We start from the raw sequence: 25,696 nt of genomic DNA, 5'->3' as shown, positions 1-25,696 counted from the left end.
AGCATGTTGGGATTTTTTAAAACTTTATTTATTTATTTTAATTGGAGGCTAATTACTTCACAGTATTTTAGTGGTTTTTGCCATACATTGACATGAATCCACCATGAGTGTACATGTGTCCCCACATCCTGAGCCCCCCTCCCACCTGCCTCCCCATCCCATCCCTTAGGGCTGTCCCTGTGCACTGGCTTTGAGTGCCCTGTTTCATGCATCTAACTTGGACTGGTGATCTGTTTCACATATGATAGTATACATGTTTCAATGCTATTCTCTCAAATCATCCCACCCTCGCCTTCTCCCACAGAGTCCAAAAGTCTGTTCTTTATATCTGTATCTCTTTCGCTGTCTTGCATATAGGATAATTGTTACCATCTATCTAAATTCCATATATATGCATTAATATACTGTATTGGTGTTTTTCTTTCTGACTTACTTTATTCTGTATAATAGGTTCCAGTTTCATCCACCTTATTAGAACTGACTCAAATGCATTCTTTTTAATAGCTGCGTAATATTCCATTGTGTGTATGTACCACAGCTTTCTTATCCATTCATCTGCCAATGGACATCTAGGTTGCTTCCATGTCCTAGCTGTTGTAAACAGTGCTGTGATGAACAATGGGGTACATGTGTCTCTTTCAGTTCTGGTCTCCTTGGTGTGTATGCCCAGCAGTGGGATTGCTGGGTCGTATGGCAGTTATATTTCCAGTTTTGTAAGGAATCTCCATACTGTTCTCCATAGTGGCTGTACTAGTTTGCATTCCTACCAACAGTGTAAGAAGGTTCCCTTTTCCCCACACCCTCTCCAGCATTTATTGTTTGTAGACTTTTTGACAGCAGCCCATTCTGACCACCATAGATGGCACCTCATTGTGGTTTTGATTTGCATTTCTTTTATAATGAGTGATGTTGAGCATCTTTTCATGTGTTTGTTAGCCATCTGTATGTCTTCTCTGGAGAAATATCTGCTGAGTTCTTTGGCCCATTTTTTGATTGGGTCATTTATTTTCCTGATATTTAGCTACATGAGCTGCTTGTATATTTTTGAGATTAGTTGTTTGTCAGTTGCTTCATTTACTATTATTTTCTCCCATTCTGAAGGCTGTCTTTTCACCTTCTGTATAGTTTCCTTCATTGTGCAAAAGCTTTTAAGTTTAATTAGGTCCCATTTGTTTATTTTTGCTTTTATATCCATTACTCTGGGAGGTGGGTCATAGAGGATCCTGCTGTGATTTATGTCAGAGAGTGTTTTGCCTCTGTTTTCCTCTAAGAGTTTTGTAGTTTCTGGTCTTATATTTAGATCTTAAATCCATTTTGAGTTTATTTTTGTGTATGGTGTTAGAAAGTGCTCTAGTTTCACTCTTTTACAGGTGGTTGGCTAGTTTCCCCAGCACCACTTGTTAAAGAGATTGTCTTTCGTCCATTGTATATTCTTGCCTCCTTTGTCAAAGGTAAGGTGTCTGTAGATGGGTGGATTTATCCCTGGGCTTTCTATTTTGTTCCATTGACCTATATTTCTGTCTTTGTGCCAATACCATACTGTCTTGATGACTGTAAGTGTTGTAGTGTAGTATAATCTGAAGTCAGGCAGGTTGATTCCTCCAGTTCTGTTCTTCTTTTTCAAGATTGCTTTGGCTATTTGAGGTTTTTTTGTATTTCCATACAAATTGTGAAATTATTTTTTCTAGTTCTGTGAAAAATACTGTTGGTAGCTTGATAGGGATTGCATTGAATCTATAGATTGCTTTGGGTAGCATACTCATGTTCACTATATTGATTGTTCTGATCCATGAACATGGCATATTTCTCCATCTATTTGTGTCCTCTTTGATTTCTTTCATCAGTGTTTTATAGTTTTCTATATATAGGTCTTTTGTTTCTTTTAGGTAGATTTCTTCCTAAGCATTTTACTCTTTTCATCACAATGGTGAATAGAATTGTTTCCTTAACTTCTTTTTCTGTTTTCTCATTATTAGTGTATAGGAATGCAAGGGATTTCTGCATTAATTTTATATCCTGCAACTATATTCATTACTATATTCATTGATTAGCTCTAGTAATTTTCTGGTGGTGTCTTTAGGGTTTTCTGTGTAAAGGATCATGTCATCTGCAAAAAGTGAGAGTTTTACTTCTTCTTTTCCAATCTGGGTTCCTTTTATTTCTTTTTCTTCTCTGATTGCTGTGGCTAGAACTTCCAAAACTATGTTGAATAGTAGTGGTGAGGGTGGGCACCCTTGTCTTGTTCCTGACTTTAGGGGAAATGTTTTCAATTTTTCATCATAGATGATAATGTTTGCTATGGGTTTATCATATCAGGTTGGGATTTTGATTGGGATTATGTTGAATCTGTAGTTCAAGTTGTGAATTAACAACTTAACGATACTGTCTTCTTATCCATGAAAACGGAATACCTCTTCATTTATTTAATTCTTTTTTTTTTTACTTTGTTCATCAGTTTTGTAGTTTTCCTCATATTTATCTTCTACCTGAGATTTATACCTAAGCATTTCATTTTGCATTGTGCTAGTGTAAATAGTTGGAGAAGGCAATGGCACCCCACTCCAGTACTCTTGCCTGGAAAATCCAATGGACAGAGGAGCCTAGTAGGCTGCAGTCCATGGGGTCGCAAAGAGTCAGACACGACTGAGCGACTTCACTTTCACTTTTCCCTTTCATGCATTGGAGAAGGAAGTGGCAACCCACTCCAGTGTTTTTGCCTCCAGTGTTCTCCCTTGGAGAATCCCAGGGATGGGGGAGCCTGGTGGGCTGCTGTCTTTGGGGTCACACAGAGTCGGACATGACTGAAGCGACAGCAGCAGCAGCAACAGCAGTGTAAATAGTATTTTTATTTCAAAATCTATCTGTTGGCTTCTACTGTACTGGAAAGCAGTTGACTTTTGTCAACCTTGTATGCTGCAACGTTGGCTATAATTGCTTGGTTTTAGGAGGATTTTGTTGATTCTTTTGGGCTTTCTACATAGAAAATCATATCTTCTGTGTACAAGGACAATTTTATTTCTTCTTTTCCAGTCTGTATACCTTTAATTTACTTTCCTTGTCATAATGCATTAGTTAGCATTTCCAATATGATGTTGAAAAGGAGTGGTGAGAGGATATTCTTGCCTTGTATCTGAACTTAGTGGGAAAACTCAAGTTTATCAACATTAAGTATGATGCCAGCTGTAGGTTTTTTGTAGATATTCATATCAAATTGAGGAAGTTCCCTCTATTCTTATTTTACTGGAATTTTTTTAATCATAAATATATGTGGAATTTGTCAAATACTTTTTCAAGATCTATTGATATGATAATTTTTAACCTGTTGATGTGATGGGCCACATTTATAGATTTTTTTTTAATGTTGAATCAGCCTTGCATATCTGAGATAAATCCCATTTGATTGAAGATTTTTACATCTATGTTCATAAAAGAGGTTGGTATACATTTTTTTTTCTTGTAATGTCTTTGGTTTTGATATTAGAGTAATGCTGCCTCATAGAATGTGTTAAGAATTCCCTCTGCTTCTGTCCTCTGAAAAAGGTTGTAGAGAGTTGGTATAATTTCTTCCTTGAGTTTGCTAGAGTTTGCTAGAATTCACCAGTGAACCCATCTGGGCCTTGTGCTTTCTGCTTTGAAAGATCTTACTAATTATCAGTTCAGTTTATTTAATAGTTAAAAGCCTATTAAAGTTGTCTATTTCTTCTTATGTGAGATTTGGCAGATTGTGTCTTAAAGAATTGCTCCATTTCATCTAGATTATTACACTTGTGAGTGTAGTTGTTCATAATATTCTTTGACTATCCTTTTAATGTCCATAGGATCTATATAGTGATATACTGTCTTTCATTTTTGGTGTGAGTTATTTCTGCCATCTGTTTTGGGGTTTTTTTCCCTTAATTATTTGTCTAAAGACTTACTGATTTTAGTGATCTTTTAAAAGAACTAGCTTTTTGTTTCATTGATTTTTCTCTATTGTTTTCTGTTTTCAGTTACACTGATTTCTGCTCTACTTCATATTATTTCTTCTTTTCTGCTTACTTTAGAATTAATTTGCTCTTCTGTTTCTAGTTTCCTAAATTAGATACTTAGGTGACTGATTTTAGATTTCTTTTTTCTAATGTATGCATTCAGTGCTATAAATTTCCCTCTAAGCACTGCTTTCACTGCATCCCACAAAGTTTAATATGTTATGTTTTCATTTTTATTTAATTCAAAATGTATTTAATTTTATCTTAAGATTTCTTCTTTGACCCATCTTTTATTTAGAAGTGTGGAGTTTATTACTCTGTGTATTCTGGGATTTTCCAGTTATCTTTCTGTTACTGATTTCTAATTTACTTCCATTATGTTCTGAGGGCAGACAGCATATGATTTACATGATTTCTAGTTTTTCAGTTTGTTAACATGTGTTTTATGGCCCAGAATGTGATCTTTCTTGGTTAATATAAGGTTAATTTTTATGCTAAGATGTGAGATTTGTGCTAAAGTTCTTTTTTTTTGCTCACATATGTCTAGTTGTTGCAACACTATTTGTTGAAAAGATTATCCTTTCTACTCAATTAACTTTGCATTTGTAAAAACCTCAGTTGATCATATTTTGTCTTGATATATTTCTGGATTCATGTTTTTCTGTTGATCTGCATATCCATTTTCCACTAATACCACATTGTCTTGATTAATGTAGCTTTACAGTAAGTCTTAAAACCATGTTATATGAGCTATCCAACTTTGTCTTCTTCAAAATTATTGTGAGCATTTTAGTTCCTTCTTCTTCCTATGTAGGAAACTGAGTCTCAGGTGGAAAGGTAAACATTATAGAAAGGCATATATAACATAACTAAGAAATTTTACTTTGTTATGTTTGCCTTTTAATATGTTATATTAAAATTGTTCTTGATTAGAGGGTCTCCCATATACTCATCGATGTTCTGGTAAATTCTTTAGTCTACCTTCAAGTTGCACTGACTTCACATAATATTCACTCTGTGACTTATATGCACTTCAAGAAAAAATATATTAAATTAGGTTAGCAGAATCCTTTCATGATAGCACCTCTGCTGAATGGAGAGCAAGAGATAGAAGGTGAGATTCTGAGTGTTACCCTCAATCCTGTGTCTGCACCTGTCTGTCTCTGCCTCTGTGTGAGTAGTTCTCCTAAAAGATCTGCAGTCTCACAGGCAGGTTCAAGACTACCTGTTTTTCTTTTCTTTAATTTAAAACTTTTTATTTTATATTGGAGTATAGCTGATTAACAATGTTGTGATAGTTTCAGGTGAACAGCAAAGTGACTCAGCCATACATATACATGTATGTATTCTCCTCCAAACTCCCCTCCCATCTAGGCTATCACATAATACTGAGCAGAGTTCCCTGTGCTATACAATAGATTACCCACTTTTAAATATAGCAGAGTGTACATGTCCATTCCAAAGGAGTCTTACTTTAAATAGTGGAAAAGCAATTCAGTTCAGTTCAATTGCTCAGTCATGTCCGACTCTTTGCAACCCCATGAATCGCAGCACGCCAGGCCTCCCTGTCCATCACCAACTCCTGAAGTTCACTCAGACTCACGTCCATCAAGTCAGTGATGCCATCCAGCCATCTCATCCAATATAAAGCTTAAATTTACCAGCATAACCATTTTAAATATACAGTTCAGTTAATCACCCTTTGTACTGATGTTTGACAAGTAATTACAATAAGGCAAGGCAAGCAATCACTCAGTCGTGTCTGACTCTTTGCGATCCCATGGACTGTAGTCTATCTACCAGGCTTCTCTGTCCATGAGATTTTCCAGGCAAGACTACTGGAGTGGGTTGCTGTTTCCTTCTCCAGGGGATCTTCCTGACGCAGGGATCAAACCCAGGTCTCCTACATTGCAGGCAGACGCTTTACCCTCTGAGCCACCAGGGAAGCACTTATAAAATACTCTGTATCTTCTATTTTTCAGAAACCTGAATGCCAGCCTAGGTTTGCTTTAGCAGTTAAAAAGTAGAAAACTTTTGAGAAGAACTCTTTTAGGATTCCTGAGAAGAAAGACCTATTCTAGGACTCCTAGCCTAGTGTGGTAATTAGTTATCCTTCTACCTTCTTTATGAATTCATTCTTTCTTGGTACTATTCCTTTTCTCCCACTGGGGTAAGAATAATATATAGGGATATAAAGAATCAGAGTATAACTCACTCAGTCATGTCTGACTCTTTGCGACCCCATGGACTGTAGCCCACCAGTCTCATCTGTCCATGAGATTTTCCAGGCAAGAATACTGGATGGATTGCCAATTTCTTCTCCAGGGGATCTTCCTGACCCGGGGATTGAACACATGTCTCCTGCATTGCAGACAGATTCTTTACCATCTGAGCCACCAGGGAAACCTCAAAGAATCATGAGAAGGAAATTTTTTTATTTTTCTTTTTTAATTGGAGGAAAATTGCTTTACAATGTTGTGATGACTTTTGCTGTACAATAACACAAATCATCCATAAAACTTATATCCCTTCCCTCTTGAGTGTCCCTCCCTTCCCCCATCTCACTCCTTTAGATCATCACAGAGCCACCTGTCTGGGTTCTCTGTGTTATATAGCAACTTCTCACCAGCTGTCTGTTTTACAAATGTAGTGTATATATATATATATATATATCAGTGCTACTTTCCCCATCCATCCCAGTCTTTTCTTCCCCCACTTTGTCCACAAGTCCATTCTCTATAGCTGTGTCTCCACTCCTTCCCTGCAAATAGGTTGTTGTTGTTCAGCTGCTCAGTTGTGTCTGACTCTTTGCAACCCCATGGAAAGTAACACGCCTGGCTTCCCTGTCCTTCACGAAGTCCCAGAGCTTGCTCAAACTCATGTCCATCGAGTCCGCAATGCCATCCAACCATTGCACCCTCTGTTGTCCCCTTCTCCTCCTGCTTTCAATCTTTCCCAACATAACGGTCTTTTCTAATGAGTCGGCTCTTCGCTTCAGGTGGCCAAAGTACTGGAGCTTCAGCTTCAGTATCAGTCCTTCCAATGAATATTCAGGTCTGATTTCCTTTAGGATTGACTGGTTTGATCTCCTTGCAGTCCAAGGGAATCTTAAGAGTCTTATCCAACACCACAGTTCAAAGGCATCAATTCTTCAGCATTCAGCCTTCTTTATGGTCCAACTCTCACATCCATACATGACTACTGGGAAGAAACCATAGCTTTGACTATATGGCCCTTTGCTGGCAAAGTAATGTCTCTGCTTTTTAAAAAGCTGTCTAGGTTGCTCTTAACTTTCCTTCCAAGGAGCAAGCGTCTTTTAATTTCGTGGCTGCAGTCACCATCTGCTGTGATTTTGGAGCCCAAGAAAATAAAGTCTGTCACTGTTTCCGTTGTTTCCCCACCTATTGGCCATGAAGTGATGGGACTGGATGCCTTGATCTTAGTTCTCTGAATGTTGAGTTTTAAGCCAACTTTTTCACTCTCCTCTTTCACCTTCATCAAGAGGCTCTTTAGTTCCTCTTCACTTTCTGCCATAAGAGTGGTGTCATCTGCATATCTGAGGTTATTGATATATCTCCTGGCAATCTTCTTTCCAGCTTGTGCTTCATCCAGCCCAGCATTTCACATGATGTACTCTGCATATACGTTAAATAGGCAGGGTGACAATATACAGCCTTGACGTACTCCTTTCCCAATTCTAAACCAGTCTGTTCTTCCATGTCTGGTTCTAACTGTTGCTTCTTGATGTGCCTGCAGGTTTCTCAGGAGGCAGGTAAAGTAGTCTGGTATTCCCATATCTTTAAGAATTTTCCACAGTTTGTTGTGATCCACACAGTCAAAGGCTTTAAAATAATCAATGAAGCAGAAGTAGATGTTTTTCTAGAACTCTCTTGCTTTTTCTATGATCCAATGGATGCCAGCAATTTGGTCTCAGTTCCTCTGCCTTTTCTAAATCCAACTTGAACATCTGAAAGTTTATGGTTCACGTACTGTTGAAACCTGGCTTGGAGAATTTTGAGCATTACTTTACTGGCATGTGAGATGAGTGCAATTGTGCAGTAGTTTGAACATTCTTTGGCATTGCCTTTCTTTGGGATTGGAATCAGAACTGACCCTTTCCAGTCCTGTGACCACTGCTGAGTTTTCCAAGTTTGCAGGCCTATTGAGTGCAGCACTTTCACAGCATCATCTTTTAGAATTTGAAATGGCTCAGCTAGAATTCCATCACCTCCATTAGCTTTGTTCATAGTGATGCTTTCCTAAGGCCCACCTGACTTTGCATTTCACAATATCTGTCTCTAGGTGAGTGATCTGGGAAAAAACCACTGTGGTTATCTGGGTCATTAAGATCTCTTTTGATTAGTTTTTCTATGTATTCTTGCCACCTTTTCTTAATCTATTCTGCTTCTGTTAAATCCATACCATTTCTGTCCTTTTTTATGCCCACCTTTGAATGAAATTTTGCCTTGGATCTCTAATTTTCTTGAAGAGATCTCTAGTCTTTCCCATTCTATTGTTTTTCTCTATTTCTTTGCATTGATCACTTAGGAAGGATTTCTTATCTGTTCTTGCTATTCTTTGAAACTCTGCATTCAGATGGGTATAGCTTTCCTTTTCTCCTTCGCCTTTCCCTTCTCTTCTTTCTCAGCTATTTGTAAGGCCTCCTCATGCAGCCATTTTGCCTTTTTGCATTTCTTCTATATTCCATATATAAGCATTGCAATATGATACTTGTTTTTCTCTTTCTGACTTACTTCACTTACAGACTCTAGGTTCATCCATCTCACTAGAACTGACTCAAATTCATCCTTCTTTACAGTTGAGTAATATTCCATTGTATATATGTACCACATCTGCTTTATTCATTCATCTGTTGATGGACATCTAGGTTACTTCCCTATGTCCTAGCTATTGTAAATAGTGCTGCTCTGAGCATTGTAGTACTTGGGTCTGTTTCAGTTATGGTTTTTTCAGGGTATATGCTCAGTAATGGGATTGCTAGGTCACATGGTAGTTTGATTCCTGGTTTTCTAAGGAGTCTGTATACTGTTCTGCATAGTGGCTGTATCAATTTACATTCCCACCAACAGTGCTAGAGGGTTCACTTTTCTCCACACCCTCTCCAGCATTTATTGTTTCAGGCTTTTTATGATGGCAGTTCTTACTGGTGCAAGGTGATACTTCATTGTCATTTTCATTTGCATCTCTCTAATAATTAGTGATTTTGAGCATCTTTTCATGTGTTTATTGGCCATCTGTACATAAGAAAGATTATAAACAAATATTCCCTATAAATATAGATGTTTTAAACCCTAAAGTAATCATATAAATCTAGTTTAAGAATAAATATAAAAAATCATTCTATGTACCCAAGCAGAATATATTCTAAGAATTAAAACTTGGTTGCTATATATTTTGGAAGCCAGAAATAGAATATATCTCAATAATATATCAAAGATAAAAATGTATATTATCATTTCAGTCTATACTTAAAAGTTATTTACTTGGTAGAATTAATTTTTCATTTCTGATTTCAGTAACCCAAAAGAGAAAACACTTCTTAATGTAATAAAGAATATCTAGATGGGAAATACTTAATAGTGAAAAAAATAGAATTCCTTTTAGATCAGAATTGTACAAAGGTGCCTATGAAAACTGTAGTTTTAGCATTTCCCTGAAAGTTCTAGCCAATACAATAATATAAGAAAAAGTAATACAAATATGGGAAAATAATAAACCTTATGATATCTATATTCAATATAACTGTTCACCCATAAAACCCATAAAAATCTATTGAAAAAATAGTCTTAAAAATTAAGAGAGTTCAACAATATTCAGAACTCAATTACTGTAAATCTTGATACTAATATTAGCTATTTAAAAAATACAATGGGTAGGGGAGAGTTCATTTATAGGAGCAGTGAAAAAACTCAGAAATGTCTAATAATAAATCTGGAAATTTATGGAAGCTTCCTGTAAATTTATTTCCTAGCTAAGATGATTCACTGAACACTTTTATTTATCTCTGCTATTTCCTGAGACGCCAGTAAGATGAGAGTAAATTAATGTATTTAAAAGCGTAAATCCACAAAAGAAATGGGAGAAGAGTCACCAATGTACCAGAGATTTTTATACATTTTGGAAAATGGAAAATGAATGGAGGATTAGTAACTTATTAGACAGGACAGAGGAAGCTACCGCAGAGAAAGCACTGAGAAGGCTTTACAAATGAAGAGAGACCTTTGAAAAGTCTGGGAATTAGAAGCAACATGAACAATAAACAGTGGTGATGTGGGGTAGAACTAAAAATAGTATGAGGTAGACTTCTGAAGCAAGAATCCAAAAACCTAGTACTCCTGCCACAGTCCAGGTATGGAATATAAGTCCCAGCCAACAGACTAGAGATGAATTCTCTGCATAAATTCAGTAGAAGAGAAGACTCAGGAATGGTGTGGACTTTGAAAGATTTCAGGTAGCCCCAATGCAGGAGATATAAGCAACACAGGTTCAATCCCTGGGTTGGGAGGATCCCCTGGAGGAGGGCATGACAACCCACCCCAGTATTCTTGCCTGGAGAACCCCATGGACAGAGGAACCTGGCGGGCTGTAGTCCAAAAGGTTGCAAAGAGTCGGACACTACTGAAGTGACCTAGCATGTACAGGTAGCACTGAAAAGGGGATGAACTCAAAGTCTACAAATGGAGAAAAGTCACCCTCCTTCCCTGTTGCAGAAGTAGACCAAATCTCTGTCCCAGAACACTGAAAGTCTCTTCTCCAAGAAGCTTAATAGTCCCAGAGGAAAGACCTCCAAATTCAGATATAAAATGGTACACCCACTTTGGAGAACAGTGTTGACAGTGTCTTGAAAAGTTAACCTTAGAGTTTATCATCCAGTCCTTAGGTGTCCACCCAAGAGAGATGAAAACATATGTTTACTAAAAGCATATAAATGACTGTTCAATGCAGCACTATTCACAGTTGCCAAAAGAAACAGCCCAATATCTATCATGTGATGAACAGATAAATAAAATGTGGTATATCCGTGAGTGTATACATGCTGAGTCACTTCAGTTGTGTCTGACTCTGTGACCCTATGGATTGTAGCCTGCCAGGCTCCTCTGTCCATGGGATTCTCTAGGCAACAATACTGGATTGGGTTGCCATACCCTCCTCCAGGGGATCTTCCCAACCCAGGGATTGAACCCACATCCCCTGCATCTTCTGCATCACAGGCAGATTCTCTATTACTGAGCCACCAGGGAAGCCTGGTATATCCATACTATGGCGTGTTATTTGGCAACCACAAGGAGTGAAATAGAGAGTGACTGCTGATGGCTACAGGGTTTCTTGGGAGGGGGCAGGCAAGGAAATGCTCTCAAATTATGATAGTTGCACAGCACTGTTAAACTAAAAACCACTTGGTTGTAATGATTTAGATAGGTTCACTTTTCTGTATGTATGTTTTACTTCAATAAAGCAGTTTAAAGTTTATAAGGAAGCAGTCAGCCACATTGAATGCTGGAGAGACATGTAAAGCAAGGACTATAAAGTGTCCATTGGATTTAGCAGCACAGAAGTCATTGCTGAATTTGCGGAGTTCAATTTTAGTAGAGTAGTAGAAGATGAAAGCCAGGTTGGAAAAAATTGAGAAGTGGTGTGGTTATGGAAATGTGTAAATGTCTTAAGTGCTCTTAGTTATCTAGTAAACAGGAAAAGATTGAAGGTTCTAGAGTGGAGAGTCAATACCAAAAGGTTCCTGAGAAGTACAGATGGAGTGATTAGCCTTGTCTAAGAGAAGGATCACTTCCTTTAATGTAAAAGGAGGAAATGATAAATGCTGAAACACTTGGAAAGTGACAAAGGGAAGACAGTTTTTCTTTTATGACCCTTTTTTCTGAAATGGGAAGCAAGACCATCTGTTTAGCCTAAGTTGTGAAAAGGGAAATGGGAAGAGCAGAGCAGCTGATTAGAGAAGTAACAGTAGCTCTGTCAGAAAATGTTTAGCACCCACTTAGAGTTAGTGACTGGGAATCTATATTGGATTTGTTGTTTGTATGTTGGCTAGTTTCTTTAATCTTGTTTTTTTTTACACTAAGTTTACCAACTATAAGTCACAGAAAAGACAGACATTTGGTTCATGCAGTGTTATGATTTTCCCAGATGTCGGAGGTGGATAAAAATACAGGGGACGTGTTTTTAGTAGCATTGCCAAAAGAGTTTTGGGAATGCTAGGCCATGAAATTCAAGTTAAATAAGAGAGAAAAGGGTTGGGAAGAATGTATGCTATTAATGGTCCCACCAGGACAGAGATTTGAGCTGTCTTGTTCACCACTTTGTTCCTAGTTCTTAGAACAATGATTGTTTGAGTTAATGGTCCATTGAGACCAGTGGGCAGAGATGGTAGGAGTAGCTGAAAAAACAAGCTTGAGGGTAAGATGTGGGCGTCAGGAAGTAGTGGGATGTTTGAATTACTCAATTCAGAAGAGAGGCTGTTCACAAGCTCTAGGATATAAAAAGAAAGATTTGCTGAGAAAAAAATTGTCTTTTCCTTTTTTGACCATACCCCACAGCTTGTGGGATCTTAGTTCCCTGACCAGGGATTGAACCTGGGCCCATGGCAGTGAGAGCACCAAGTCTTAACCACTGGACAATCAGGGAATTCCCTGAGAAAGTCTTTGACCTGAGAGGTCAAAGAACTCAGAGTACTGGTGGCGTGCCATTCACGTAATGTTGACATTAGCAAGCATGATGGTAACAGTGAACTGAAGGAGAAGGCTAAATCAAGATTGAGAGAGAGTGGGTGGATGGATGACACAGATGCAGAAAGGTTAAGGGTGGTATAGCACATGACAGGATCCTCAGAGCAGTAGGAGAATAATGATCAGAAAGCAAAAATGGAAGCAATGATGGTCCAAATACTACCTCTTGACCCTAAAATTCACTGGGTGTGTTGAGTATAAACAGTTCTCACTGAGAAGAATGTAGGGGAGGCATTGACCTCAGGAAAGAGCCAGGTTTCAGTTAAAACGGGGGATGGAGGAAGTACTCTAAGAAGAGGACAAAATACAGCTGAGTATCTCATAAGACGAAAGTTCCAGAAGCCCTAGGGGCATGGGAAGTGTTGGGTAAAAAGAGGGTAAAACTATAAAACATCATAGGGATAGCAGTGTTCTGCTAACTTGGGATGAGTTGGAGTGGAAAATATCCTATAGGCATTGACTGATTTAGAAAAGAATGAGAGATACAGCTGATTTAGTCTCAGAAGGGGCTTCCCGTGCAGCTCAGCTGGTAAAGAATCTGTCTGCAATGCAGGAGACCCCAGTTTGATTCCTGGGTTGGGAAAATCCCCTGGAGAAGGGAAAGGCCACCCACTCCAGCATTCTTGGGCTTCCCTGGTGGCTCAGCTAGTAAAGAATCTGCCTGCAATGCAGGAGACCTGGGTTCAATCCCTTGGTTGGGAAGATCCCCTCGAGAAGGTATCATTACCCATTCCCGTATTCTGGCCTGGAGAATTCCATGAACTGTACAGTCCATGGTGTCTCAAAAAGAGTCGGACACAACTGAGCAACGTGTTTTAAAAAAAAGTATTAAAGTCTCAGAAGACCTTGGACCTAACCTAAGCTGTCTTCAGTAAGGGATTGGTTAGCTCAATTAGAGTGGATCTGGAAGACCAAGGAACCTGAAGTCATGAAAAATTATGTTATAAACAATTTATACAGAAAAAATATTCTCAACATTTTAAGTGAAAAAATAGTTTACACAGTCCTTATGTATATTATCTTGTTTACAAAAGGAAAACAAGAATAGATGGATGAGTAATATTTTCATAATGTTTGCAGTATGTTGTAATTTTTTAAAAGACTGGCTTTTCAAAGATTGAAAAAGCTGCCTATAGAGGAAGGTGCTAAACTTAAGCCACAGAACTTAATTTTGTCAACAAATATTTAGCTCCGACCTTATGTCAGATCCCATTCTTGGCCCTGGAGATAATAACAGAAACAGAATAATGACCTTATTCTCATCACTGTTAAAAGAGAAAAGCAAATAAGCAAAATCTGAGCGAAGAGTGTCCGAAGGAGAGAATTCAGTGCACACACAGGCCCAAAGGTAGGAGTCAAGTGTAACAGCAGGTTTGGGGCAACCCTGAGCAACTGGGTTGGTGGAGGGGAACAAGATTTGGACGGGAAAAAAAGCAGAGTTCTGTTTTGATGCCTGTCACACCGCCAAGTGGAGATACCAGGCAACAGTTGAGTATATGAGTTTGGAACTTGAGAGCAAGGTTAATATTAGAGGTATATACATTTAGGAGTCACTGACATTGATGTTATTAAAAGTCATGAGGATGAATGAAATTACCTAAGACATGAGAGCTAAGGATTAATCTCTGGGACATTCCATCATTTTAAAAAAAAAGAGCAGAAAAGGGTAATCGGGAGAGGCCTAATGAACTCACCAAAGATAAAAAAAAGAATGAAAGGGGAGAGCTCCTGCATCACACTTAGCTTTCTACCCAGTGCAGCTTATGGGATGGACTGTGAAATTGTTTCATTTCCTGGCCTTGTGCTAATATCCTCAGACACCATGTCAGACCATCCCTTTCTTAAATTGGTGGCATGGAGCCAAGTCAGAGCTTCAGAGGCTGCATCCTCCCCCGGATATCTAAATGTCCTGCTAGGTTCAGTTCAGTCGCTCAGTCATGTCCAACTCTTTGCGACCCCATGAATCGCAGCACACCAGGCCTCCCTGTCCATCACAAACTCCCAGAGTTCACTCAAACTCAAGTCCATCGAGTCGGTGATGCCATGCAGCCATCTCATCCTCTGTCGTCCCCTTCTCCTCCTGCCCCCAATCCCTCCCAGCATCAGAGTCTTTTCCAATGAGTCAACTCTTCACATGAGGTGGCCAAAGTACTGGAGTTTCAGCTTAGCATCATTCCTTCCAAAGAAATCCCAGGGCTGATCTCCTTCAGAATGGACTGGTTGGATCTCCTTGCAGTCCAAGGGACTCTCAAGAGTCTTCTCCAATACCACATTTCAAAAGCATCAATTCTTCGACACTCTGCTTTCTTCACAGTCCAACTCTCGCATCCATACGTGACCACTGGAAAAACCATAGCCTTGACTAGATGGACCTTTGTTGGCAAAGTAATGTCTCTGCTTTTGAATATGCTATCTAAGTTGATCATAACTTTTCTTCCAAGGAGTAAGCATCTTTTAATTTCATGGCTGCAGTCACCATCTGCAGTGATTTTGGAGCCCAAAAAAATAAAGTCTGACACTGTTTCCACTGTTTCCCCATCTATTTCCCATGAAGTGATGGGACCAGATGCCATGATCTTTGTTTTCTGAATGTTGAGCTTTAAGCCAACTTTTTCACTCTCCTCTTTCATTCTCATCAAGAGGCTTTTTAGTTCCTCTTCACTTTCTGCCCTAAGGGTGGTGTCATCTGCATATCTGAGGTTATTGATATTTCTCCTGGCAATCTTGATTCCAGCTTGTGCTTCTTCCAGTCCAGTGTTTCTCATGATGTACTCTGCATAGAAGTTAAATAAGCAGGGTGACAATATACAGCCTTGACGTACTCCTTTTCCTATTTGGAACCAGTCTGTTGTTCCATGTCCACTTCTAACTGTTGCTTCCTGACCTGCATATAGGTTTCTCAAGAGGCAGGTCAGGTGGTCTGGTATTCCCATCTCTTGAAAAATTTTCCACAGTTTATTGTGATCCACACAGTCAAAGGCTTTGGCATAGTCAATAAAGCAAACAAAACTGGGAAGAGAGCTCTAGGAGGACAGGTTCGTTCCAGTGTGACCAAGTTCAGATTGCTTCCTGGATGGAACTGGCACAACAGACCAAATAAACCTTCTGCTTGACACGTCTCCATAATGAAACTGTTAAAGTCACCCTGTGTGATTAGGTACCCATGAATACTGGCTCTGTCAGGTGCAGAGGTAGGAAAGGTCAACATCATCATGCCTGTGGTTAGCATATAGTCTGATTTTTTCAAGGGACAGTATTTTATCAATTTGAATAAGTTATATGTCCCTTTACATTATTTGAATGCAAAACGTCCCCATCAGGGTCGGGCCAGAGGAATCAAATCCTGTCACATGTCACCTCAGCAAACACACTGCTCTTTACTGGTAGGTAGTACAAAATGCCATGGGAATTCACTTTTTATTTTGCTTTATTGCATATATAGTTCTGGCATAAAGTTGGGTGACTTCTCAAGTGTTGGTGTTTAATCCTTGCTGTTTTGTTGCTTTTTAATCTGCTGGACTATTTGGTCTTTCCTAATAGTAAAAGTACTATGAAAACATTTACTGAACAAAATCAGCTGTGAGCTGCCACTGAAATCCAAGTCCCTGCCTACCACAGACTTCCTGGTTCTTCTGCCACAGTGTAATCCATGACTGAATGTGGCTTCAGGAGAAATGGAATTTTTATGATGACTGCAGACTTTGTACTTTAGGGTAGATGAAATTGTTGGTGAAGATAGCCACGTTAATAGGAGTAGGGCAATGTTCACACTGAGTTACAACTAATCCTACTATACTTTTAAAATAAAATGTAGCTGGAAACAGCAACCATTTCCTTCTTTTACTGTTCCTTTAGTTACACATCTTGTTTAACTTGATGGAAAGATTAAAGATAAACTAGCCTAGAAAGTCAAGGAAACTGTGTTGAAAAAACACTTGGCTCTGCCACTCAGTTGCTTTGTGACTGCCAACAGTTGACTTCTACGTCTCTGGACCTAAGTTTCTTCATTGGTAAAATGAGAGAATTATTCCAAATTATATTTCAGACCCATTCTTCAGTGGTGGGCATTACTGGCGTCTGGCAATTCCCAGTTCTCCTCTCTTCCAGTCCATGACTGATTCTGGCTAATTAAATGTAAGTACTGTGTCACACCCTACGTGGCTGTGGAGAATCTTTGTAAGATTCTTCAGCTTCTCTTCCCTGCCAAGACAACAGAGAAGCTCACGTTACCTTGTGAGACAGTGGAGCCACTGTCTGCCTACACCTGCTTTGAGCACATAGCATATGCATGAGATATATTTAAATTGTATGGAGCCACTGGAATTTTGAGGTTAATTTGTTACTGCTGCATAACCTAATTTATCCTGACTAATACAGCAGATCTAATTCTCAGTGTTGTTGTGGATCACTGTATAAAGATTTTTTTACTGTATTGTATTAGAATAAAAATACTTTGAAGAAATTTGAAGCCCACAACTATTTTTCAAATGATTAATAAGTTGGTACCTTTAAAATCAGTCTTTAGACTCAAAGTCTTATTGTTACTCTGGATTTCAATTTGCATCTCTGAATTGATTGATTTCTGGTATAATTCCTAATCCCCAATTGTTTTAGTTCTGTGTTTTAATAGAAAGGGCAGCTGGTTTAATTTGTTCACTTAGAATATCTCCTCTTGTTTTGTATATAACAAAAATTTGAAATTGTATTTAAAAATAGGCTTCCCATTGTTTCTGATTTTAAACTAAATTAATGGTCTATATGAAAAGATGAATATTAGCACAACATTGTTACGTGCCTCCAAGGAAAGTGCAAACAAAGCCTGTACCTTGAGCATGAAGTAGGTCTGTCTTGCTTGGAAACAAACTTTCTTAGAAGCTAGTGTCCAACTCACTCACTGGCTTGCACCCTAAATAAAGATGTTTTAGTTGAATGCAGAAATTATTGTTTTGAATGACAAAAGCAGTTGTATTGAAACATTGGCTTAATGCTATGTGAATAAAAGCTGCAAAAAAAATTCTGCTAAAAAAGAAAATTTTCTGCTAGAAAGGATTTCAACTTATAGATTTTCATACCATGGAAAAAATATGACATTTCCATGCCTGAAATGCTAGTCTGATTTTGGCTGAGACATAAGGGCCAGGTCAACTACATAACTTATAAGATCAATGCAAAATGAAAATCTTTTGTTCAAAAAGTAGGATTTAAAAATGCGGTTAAAGGTACTAAACCACGAAGTATTTTCCTTTAAGAAGAAATTTAATTTCCTTTAAGAAGAAAGTAGGAAAGGGACCTGAAGAGACATTTCTCCAAAGAAGACATTCAGGATGGCTAACAAGCACTTGAAAAGATGCTCAACATCACTCATTATAAGAGAAATGCAAATCAAAACTACAGTGAGATACCACCTCACACCAGTCAGAATGACCGTTATCAAAAAGTCTACAAACAATAAGTGCTGGAAAGGGTGTGGAGAAAAGGGAACACTCTTGCGTTGCTGGTGGGAATGTAAACTGACATAGCCACTATGGAAGAAGGTATGGAGACTCCTTAAAAAGCTAGGAATAAAACCGCCATATGACCCAGCAATCCCACTCCTAGACATATACCCTGAGGAAACCAAAATTAAAAAGACACATATACCCCAGTGCTCACTGCAGCACTGTTTACAATAGCCAGAACACAGAAGCAACCTAGATGTCCTCCGACAGATGAATGGGTAAAGAAGCTGTGGTGCACACACACAGTGGAATACCACTCGGCCATAAAGAGGAATGAACTTGAATCTGTTCTAATGAGATGGACAAAACTAGAGCCCATCATACAGAGTGAAGTAAGTCAGAAAGAGGAATATAAATGTCGTATACTGACACATATATATGGAATCTGAAGAGGTGCCACTGATGAATTTATTTTCAGGGCAGCAGTGGAGAAACAGGCATAGAGAACAGACCTATGGACAAGTGGGAGGAGAGGAGGGGGAAGCGGGAGATGTGTGGAGAGAGTAACATAGAAATTTAAAATACCATGTGTGAAACATAGCCGGTGGGAATTTGCCGTGTGACTCGGAACTCACACAGGGGCTCTGCACAGGCTGAAGGGTGGGGAGGGGTGGGAGATAGGAGGGAGGTCTGGGAGGGAGGGGACATGAGTGTACCTATGGATGATTCTTGTCGATGTGTGACAGAAACCATAAAATTCTGTAAAGCAATTACCCTTCAATTAAAAAAAATTTTTAAACAGGTGATATATGAATAATATCATAAACCCACAGTTAGCAAAAAATTATATTTTCATATCATAATTTTATATAATATAAATAATAATACTTTATTAATGTGGTAACTTGGTTGATCATAAAATTTTTCTGGTTCACGTTTCTTCAAATTCATTCATTAGATCGTCAAAGTTTATACTTTTAGCAACTTTATTTTAAGTGATATAATTAAAAGCAGATTAGTTGCTCTTGGCAAATGAAAGATCACATATAAATTTTGGTGATTTTTAATTTTTAGAAGGATCTTTCTGCTGATGCAACTGACACTGGAACTGTTAAGAATATTTTATAGACTGTGACACCATGTGGATAGATTTCTAATAAATTATTTCAAAATATAAATTTTAGTATGTCTAAAACTGACGCTTCTTATGGAAAAAAAATTTTTTTAAGATTTAACTCTTCATACACATTAATTTCATGTGTGTTTACCAATTTAAATTTGTACAATGCCATTTTATTGTTTTCTCTAGCATTTCTTATACTTGTAGAGGTCATGCAAGAGACCGAAAGTCGCTTGATGGTTTGTAGATAATTCAAAATGCCTATTATGCCTATTATTGTATCTTAAATTACAAAGAAAGGTGAAATTTAAAACTGTACTCTTCATTTATCTGTTCATTTGAAGCTGCATATAAAAACAACGTTCTTTTCCATCAAATGCAGTAATCTTTATATTCAATTTCCATTTCTCAACCAGTGGATATTTGCTTTGCAGTGATGCAACAGCATTTAACACCGGAGATTCCGAACGCTTCCAAGAATCCTCGTATCGCTTTGATATGCTGTGTTGCAGTGTCCACACGCATGCTTTTGTTTTGTAATTTGCTGGCGTTCATTGCCTAAGCACTGGCAGTTCCTAACTCCATGCTCAGGCCGGAAAGCTAATATTTTCACCTTGGGAATAAGCTCTGGGAAGAAGGCCAGCCAGCCTCACGCCAGTGCCACCACCACCGCCCCTTCTGTCACCGTCACGGTGACTCATCTGGGGCCCTGCACCACCATGCCCACACTGCTCTGGCGTGAAGGTGCACATAGCAGGAGCCGGCTGTCTGGCATACACCCGGCACTGTGGGCCAGAACCCACACACCCGTGCCCAGGGTATCTCCTCTCTCACGTGCATGCTTCCATGTTCCATCAGACTTTATTTCTAATAGACAAGGTCAAAGATAAGATCACTAAGAATTTCAAGACAGCCACAGCAGAGCACTGAACCATGTGTGGGGCCCTGTGCAGCTATACAGGTCACACATGCCCTGCTTAGGCGTCACGTTCTGTCCATAGAGATGATTTGACCCCTCGTGTGAATGAATGTGGAGGGAGATCGTTTTGTGCCTTTGGCTTCCAATCCTGGGAAAAAAACAGTGAGACATGAGTGAGGGTGTTGTCTACCATATAATTTGCTTCTCTGCCTCTAAACTGCTCTAAGTTTACTTTTTTATAAAAATGGTAGACACTAAGGCACTCCTACTTTAGAGGGATTTCTTTAGTTTCAGATAAGAGTTCCTTTTCCAAGATTCTCGAGAAAGTAGGAGTAGCATATCAGGAAGAAATTAGCATTTATTGAGTACTTATCACATGTTGATTTATTGTTGTTGTTCAGTCACTAAGTTGTATCTCAGGGACCCCATGGGCTGCAGCACGTGTCCTTTGCTATCTCTTGGAGTTGGCTCAAATTCACGTTCATCGATTCGGTGGTGCTATCAAACCATCTCATCCTCTGCTGCCCCCTTCTCCTTTTGCCTTCAATCTCTCCCAAGCATCAGGGTCTTTTCCAGCAAGTCAGCTCTTCACATCAAGACCCAGATGGTGGAAAAGATAGAAGGCAGAAGGAGAAGAGGGCAACAGAGGATGAGATGGTTGGATGGCATCATCGGTTCAATGGACATGAATTGGGTAAACTCCAGAAAACAGTGAGGGACAGGCAGGCCTGGCATGCTGCAATCCATAGAGTTGCACACGACTCTATGGACATGAAGAGTTGGATACAACTTGGCAGCTGAACAACAAAAACACTCTGCATATAAGTTAAATAAGCAGGGTGACAATATACAACCTTGTCATACTCCTTTCCAATTTTGAAGCAGTCGGTTGTTCCATGTAAGGTTCTAACTGTTACTTTTAGACCCATATACAGGTTTCTCAGGAGACAGGTGAGGTGGTCTTAAAGAGAGCTTTTAGCAAGTCTCTCTGACTGCAAAGACTTTGAGAGGCAGCTTTAAAAGTGCCCTGTGTGTGAGTGCTGGAAGCAAATGACCGGGGTTCAAATCCTGACTCAGCCGTGTAGTGGCTTCTTGCTAGACAAGTTACTTCTCAGAGTCTTGGTTTCTTCATGTAACTAATGGGGACCTACCTCATAGGGGTGTGTAGAGGGTTGAATGAAAGGAAGAGACATGGAAAGCACTGAGAACAGAGCCTGAAATCTGTGGCAAATGTCACTGCTCATATCGTTGCTGTTACCATGATTACTTTGCCCACTCCACAGTCCCTCTTCACAGGTTAGTAGTCAGCAGAAAAGAAGGGCTTAGAGACAGACAGACAACAAGGCCCTTCTGGTGTTTACTTTCCCTAAAGTTCCCAGAGAAGGCCCTCTTGACTATGGTGTGATCTGTGATCTGATTCTTGCCCTGGGCAGCCCACCTCTATATTCTTTTTGGATTTTAATGTTCTGCCGACTTGATCATTTTCTGTCTGGATTGTATGTGTTACAGGTATGAGACGTCTCTGTTGGATTTGGTTCAATCTCTGAGTCCAAAGACTGCTTCCAAACCACGGCCCCATCGCTCCAGAGAAGCTGGGTCATGGAATCACAGTACTTGTCGATTCAGTCCTCTGAAATCAACCTGGAACAAGACCAGGGCCGGCAGCACCCCCGAAGACCTGGAGGAGAATCAGATTCTGGAAGATATCTTTTTCATTTGACACTGAAGCACATGCTGCAAAGTTTCCATCAGAAATGAGTGGGTGTCTCTATGTACCGATCTAGGATTTTAAATTATTTAACTGTAATTGTGTCTCTCCTTTCACAGGGACCTATCTCACTAGCATCCTGTTATGTATCGAATTTAGAAATTATTCTAACAACCCAGGGTGTTTCTGATCAGACCAGTCAGTAGGTAACACATTAAGGGTGGATGAGTGGGAGGGCGGTAACCTTTCTGTGCTAAGCAGAGATTAGAAAATTAACAAAGAACACTTAGGGCATGGCAGAGCCCATTGTTTACTCAGCCTCATTCAAGAGTGTTTCCTTTTCAATATTTTGCTGGAAAAGTTTGGCTCTGTTTTGTATACAAGGAAAACCTTTCCACTGAAAGATGCCTCTGGTTTCCACATAGCCCCTTTGTAACATAAGCAGTTTCAGAAACATAGACCCTTTTACGTCTCCACCCTGCTTTCTTACCACTTACCTCTTTGCAATGCAGCCAGTTAATTCTGAAGTTGCAGTTGGTGCCCTTCCCATCACAAGCAACACTGAGGGCCAATCGTGAGTCAGCCCCTGCAGTCATCAGCCTGGCAGCTACCCACCCCATACCCCAAAGTGCTTAATGAGCTGGAAATCCACCCCCCACACCCCAGCCCTTGGAAACAAGAGAGTGCTAGCCCAGCAGAGGCACTGGCCAAAATACTTGTCCTCCCATCTGCCATTTCCTTAGGTAAATTAGAGCAGTCTCTCAGTATCTTTCCTTGACCCAAGGGTCTGTCTTATTCACCCTCATGAACTCCCATCAGTGGCTGCAGGCTAATGGGCTTCCTGGCCTCCTTTCTTTCCCCATGAAGAGCCAGAATCCCAGACAGCCAGGCCTTGCATGTGCTCTGCTCAAGGCCACTGTTTCATGGCCCCAGAGAACCACCTCCACTTGCCAGATAATGTTCCCCCCTGCTCTCCCACTGGGCCGCCAGAGAAAGCCTGTGGAAAAAGTACACCCAAAGCCTTGATTCTCTGCTCTCCTGTTTGGCAGAGCTCTTGAGCTGAGTTGCTTCGCTTACATAGGGCTCTAGTGGGCTCTAGCAGCATCCCGAGCTGGTGGGCAGTATGGTAAGCCTGGTAGAGCTAGTGGATTTAAAACTGTCCAGTCCTTGGAAGCAGCGGGGAGATGTGTGTTATTCAATGACTCTATTTGGTGTAGAGGGTGTTGCTTTTTTCACTGTCCCTTTCACCACCCCCAGACATGAACTGAGACTAAGACTGTTGGCCAAGGTCAGAACAGCAGGGCAGCCTGCAGTTAGTGAGACACGTGGCTTCCCTGAAGTCTTTATCAAAGCTAGATTATGTCAGCCTACAGAAGCCTTCCAGAGCAGCTTCCATGTCTGGATAAATCCAGATCTCATTGTCTTTTCAGACTGGGCCCCGTCACCTCTGCCCAGCCTTCTTTCACTTGCATCTTTTTGTCCTTTGGAGGAAGGAATGTAGCCTGCCAATACCATATTCTCAATCTGAGGGAAATAGCAGGTCAGGACAAACTAGCTGTAGTCATTCAGTTGAAAATTATTATAGATTACAGTCTTCTCTGAAAGTTCACCCCTGTGAAAGTAATTGAATCAGTGCCATCCCATTCCAAAAACCTTTGGAAAAGAGCTTTCTTTGGTGTGGCAAAAAAAAAAAAAAAAAAAAGGCAGGGGGCAGGGGCGGTGAAAACAAGCTGAGAGCCCTTGGCCACTGTCTCGGTTAAAGTTAAGTTCCTGAACTATCTTTCTGTGGCTCCATGTGTCATGACCACCTTAAGTATACCCAGATCCTTCAAATCATGCACAACCACACTTTCCCCTCCTGGACACCGGTGTCCTTACTGCTCTCTGGAGTGAGAGGATGCCGGAAAGACCACGAAAAGGCCTGTGATGTCTTCAAGAAACTTGTTTGCCTTTACAAGAATCATAAGTAGGCTCTAAACTAAAGGCTTTGAGGGGTCACATGCCACAAAATGGAGTTTAACTGCTTTCTTACCTCTCCTGAATGAGCAGTCTGGAACAGCAAAGCTGGATTTTCAGCAGAGCATCAGTCAGCCTGTTTTTCATATGCCACAGTCCCCCACCAGTTGCCCTTCTCGATCCTGTAGGCATTTCCTGGGTGTCAGGGCAATAGGATGTGAATCTGTGTCTGGTCTAACGTCTTCGGTATGAACTGAAGCATATGTTAACATTTCAGTCTGTGTCTCACTTTGAGATCTATATGTACACGTATGAAAAGGTTGTTGTAGAGCCTCGAGGCTTTTGTGGAGCCCGGAGGCTTAACCTAATTGCAGACGAAGCTACCAAGGGACAGGGTCCAGCACACAGGGATCTGCCTTTCCTCTCAGTAAGCGCTCCCAACAGTGACTGGGATGCACTTACCCAGCTTCCAGCCACTTCCCTAAAGCAAGGCAGGACGCTTGCGGGTGATGCTGCTGGGGTTACCACTTCCCCACGCTGCTTCCCACAGTTCTAGGAGAGAAACGCCAATCAGTGTTTGCAAAATGGGGAAGGACGAGTGCCGACGGATGCTCCTTAAGTAGGGCCCAAGGTGCGTGATCTCAAAAGCCAAGTCTGCCAAGGGAAAGCTTTTCCTGGCGGTCACCCTTCCTGGAGGCACGCTTGTGTTCACAAACCTGACGTCCGTGGTGGGGGCTTGTCTAGAGCACCCCAAATGTCATGGGAGGGAGGGGCTCCCTCCTCCTCCAGGGGCACTCGTTTCCCTTGACTCTGCTCTCACACAAGAAATTTGCTGGTCTCAGACTCCAGGGAGGAGCCAGGCCTAAGGAGCAGAGCCAGACGAAGTCTGCCATCGTTAGGGTGGGGGCTCTGACAGACTCCCCCCCAGCTCACCCTCTATCCCCACCTCAGGGTATGTTATTTTTAATGTGGGCCAATGTTTATACATATATATACACACACACACACACACAGACATATGAGGTTTTATGGTAATAAATTCTCTGTATGGCTATTTTCCCCATGTGGTTTTGATACTGAATTGCTCCTTAAACATCCCTCATCAGGTAAGTGGAGTTTAGCTTGAAAACAAAAGCAGAGCCTGGGGTTATCATTTCACTTAGTATTTGTTAAAGCAACAGGAGCTTATGCTCAATTGAAAGAAACCCACATCTTGTAGGTTTCCTGGCTGACTCCAGCTCATGCCCATCACATAAACACTAGGCTATGTGGTCACTAGAATGGAGGATTCAATCTCTGTGTACTGCTGAGCCCCTTCTGTGTGCCTTTTCACTAAACTGCTCAGTAAAGAACTATCTTGGCACTTGGACACAGGAAAAATAGTCCTGGGGGAGAAAATGGCAACCCGCTGCAGTAGTCTTGCATGGACAACCCCATGGACAGAGGAGCTTGCTGGGCTACAGTCCATGAAGTCACAAAGAGTCAGACACGACTTAGCAACTAAACAGCAAACAGTTCGCTTTAGGTGCTGGGAAAACAATGGCGAGGGCTCACATGCCTGAAGTGCTGAGTTTTGAGATCACATCTGTGGATTCAACTAAGACAGCTAAAGGCCCTATCCTGTCCCTGCTCCCCTAGCCAGCTTGGCACCTCCCTCTGAACCAGGGGCCTTTGCAGCTGCTCCTCAGAGACAGAAGTGATGAGAGCAAAGTCATCACTCAAATGGCTCCCAATCTGAAAATGAACTAAGTAGTGTTTGACCCAGTTGAAGTAAGATTACTTTTGAGTCTAGGAACAAGGCCAGATCCTCAGAGGAAGAATAAACTGG

At 40.4% G+C, this 25,696-nt stretch overlaps 1 protein-coding gene and 1 non-coding gene across 9 annotated transcripts in view; one reads left to right on the top strand and one right to left on the bottom strand.

Moving 5' to 3' along the window:
* The window catches only part of KIAA1328 (KIAA1328 ortholog), a 423,903-nt gene extending 398,981 nt beyond the window's left edge, over nt 1-24,922 (top strand). For 3 of the 8 annotated variants that reach the window (XM_069568688.1, XM_069568690.1, XM_069568693.1), the window contains 2 exons: nt 16,773-16,861; nt 21,714-22,011. In XM_069568688.1, the coding sequence (XP_069424789.1) occupies nt 16,773-16,845 (73 nt within the window). In that variant the 3' untranslated portion in view covers nt 16,846-16,861; nt 21,714-22,011. Of the gene's footprint in view, nt 1-16,772; nt 16,862-21,713; nt 22,012-24,688 lie in introns of those variants that run through there. The other 5 variants (XM_069568687.1, XM_069568691.1, XM_069568692.1 and 2 more) reach the window with 2 other exon arrangements.
* Nucleotides 12,554-12,626, bottom strand: TRNAE-CUC (transfer RNA glutamic acid (anticodon CUC)). The gene has a single exon. It is a non-coding gene; the product is annotated as a tRNA-Glu (tRNA).
* Nucleotides 24,923-25,696: the final 774 nt, after the last annotated feature.

This window comes from Ovis canadensis, chromosome 23 (assembly GCF_042477335.2).
Source record: "Ovis canadensis isolate MfBH-ARS-UI-01 breed Bighorn chromosome 23, ARS-UI_OviCan_v2, whole genome shotgun sequence".
NCBI classification, from domain to species: Eukaryota; Metazoa; Chordata; class Mammalia; order Artiodactyla; family Bovidae; genus Ovis; species Ovis canadensis.
This window is presented reverse-complemented; position numbering and strand designations above follow the sequence as displayed.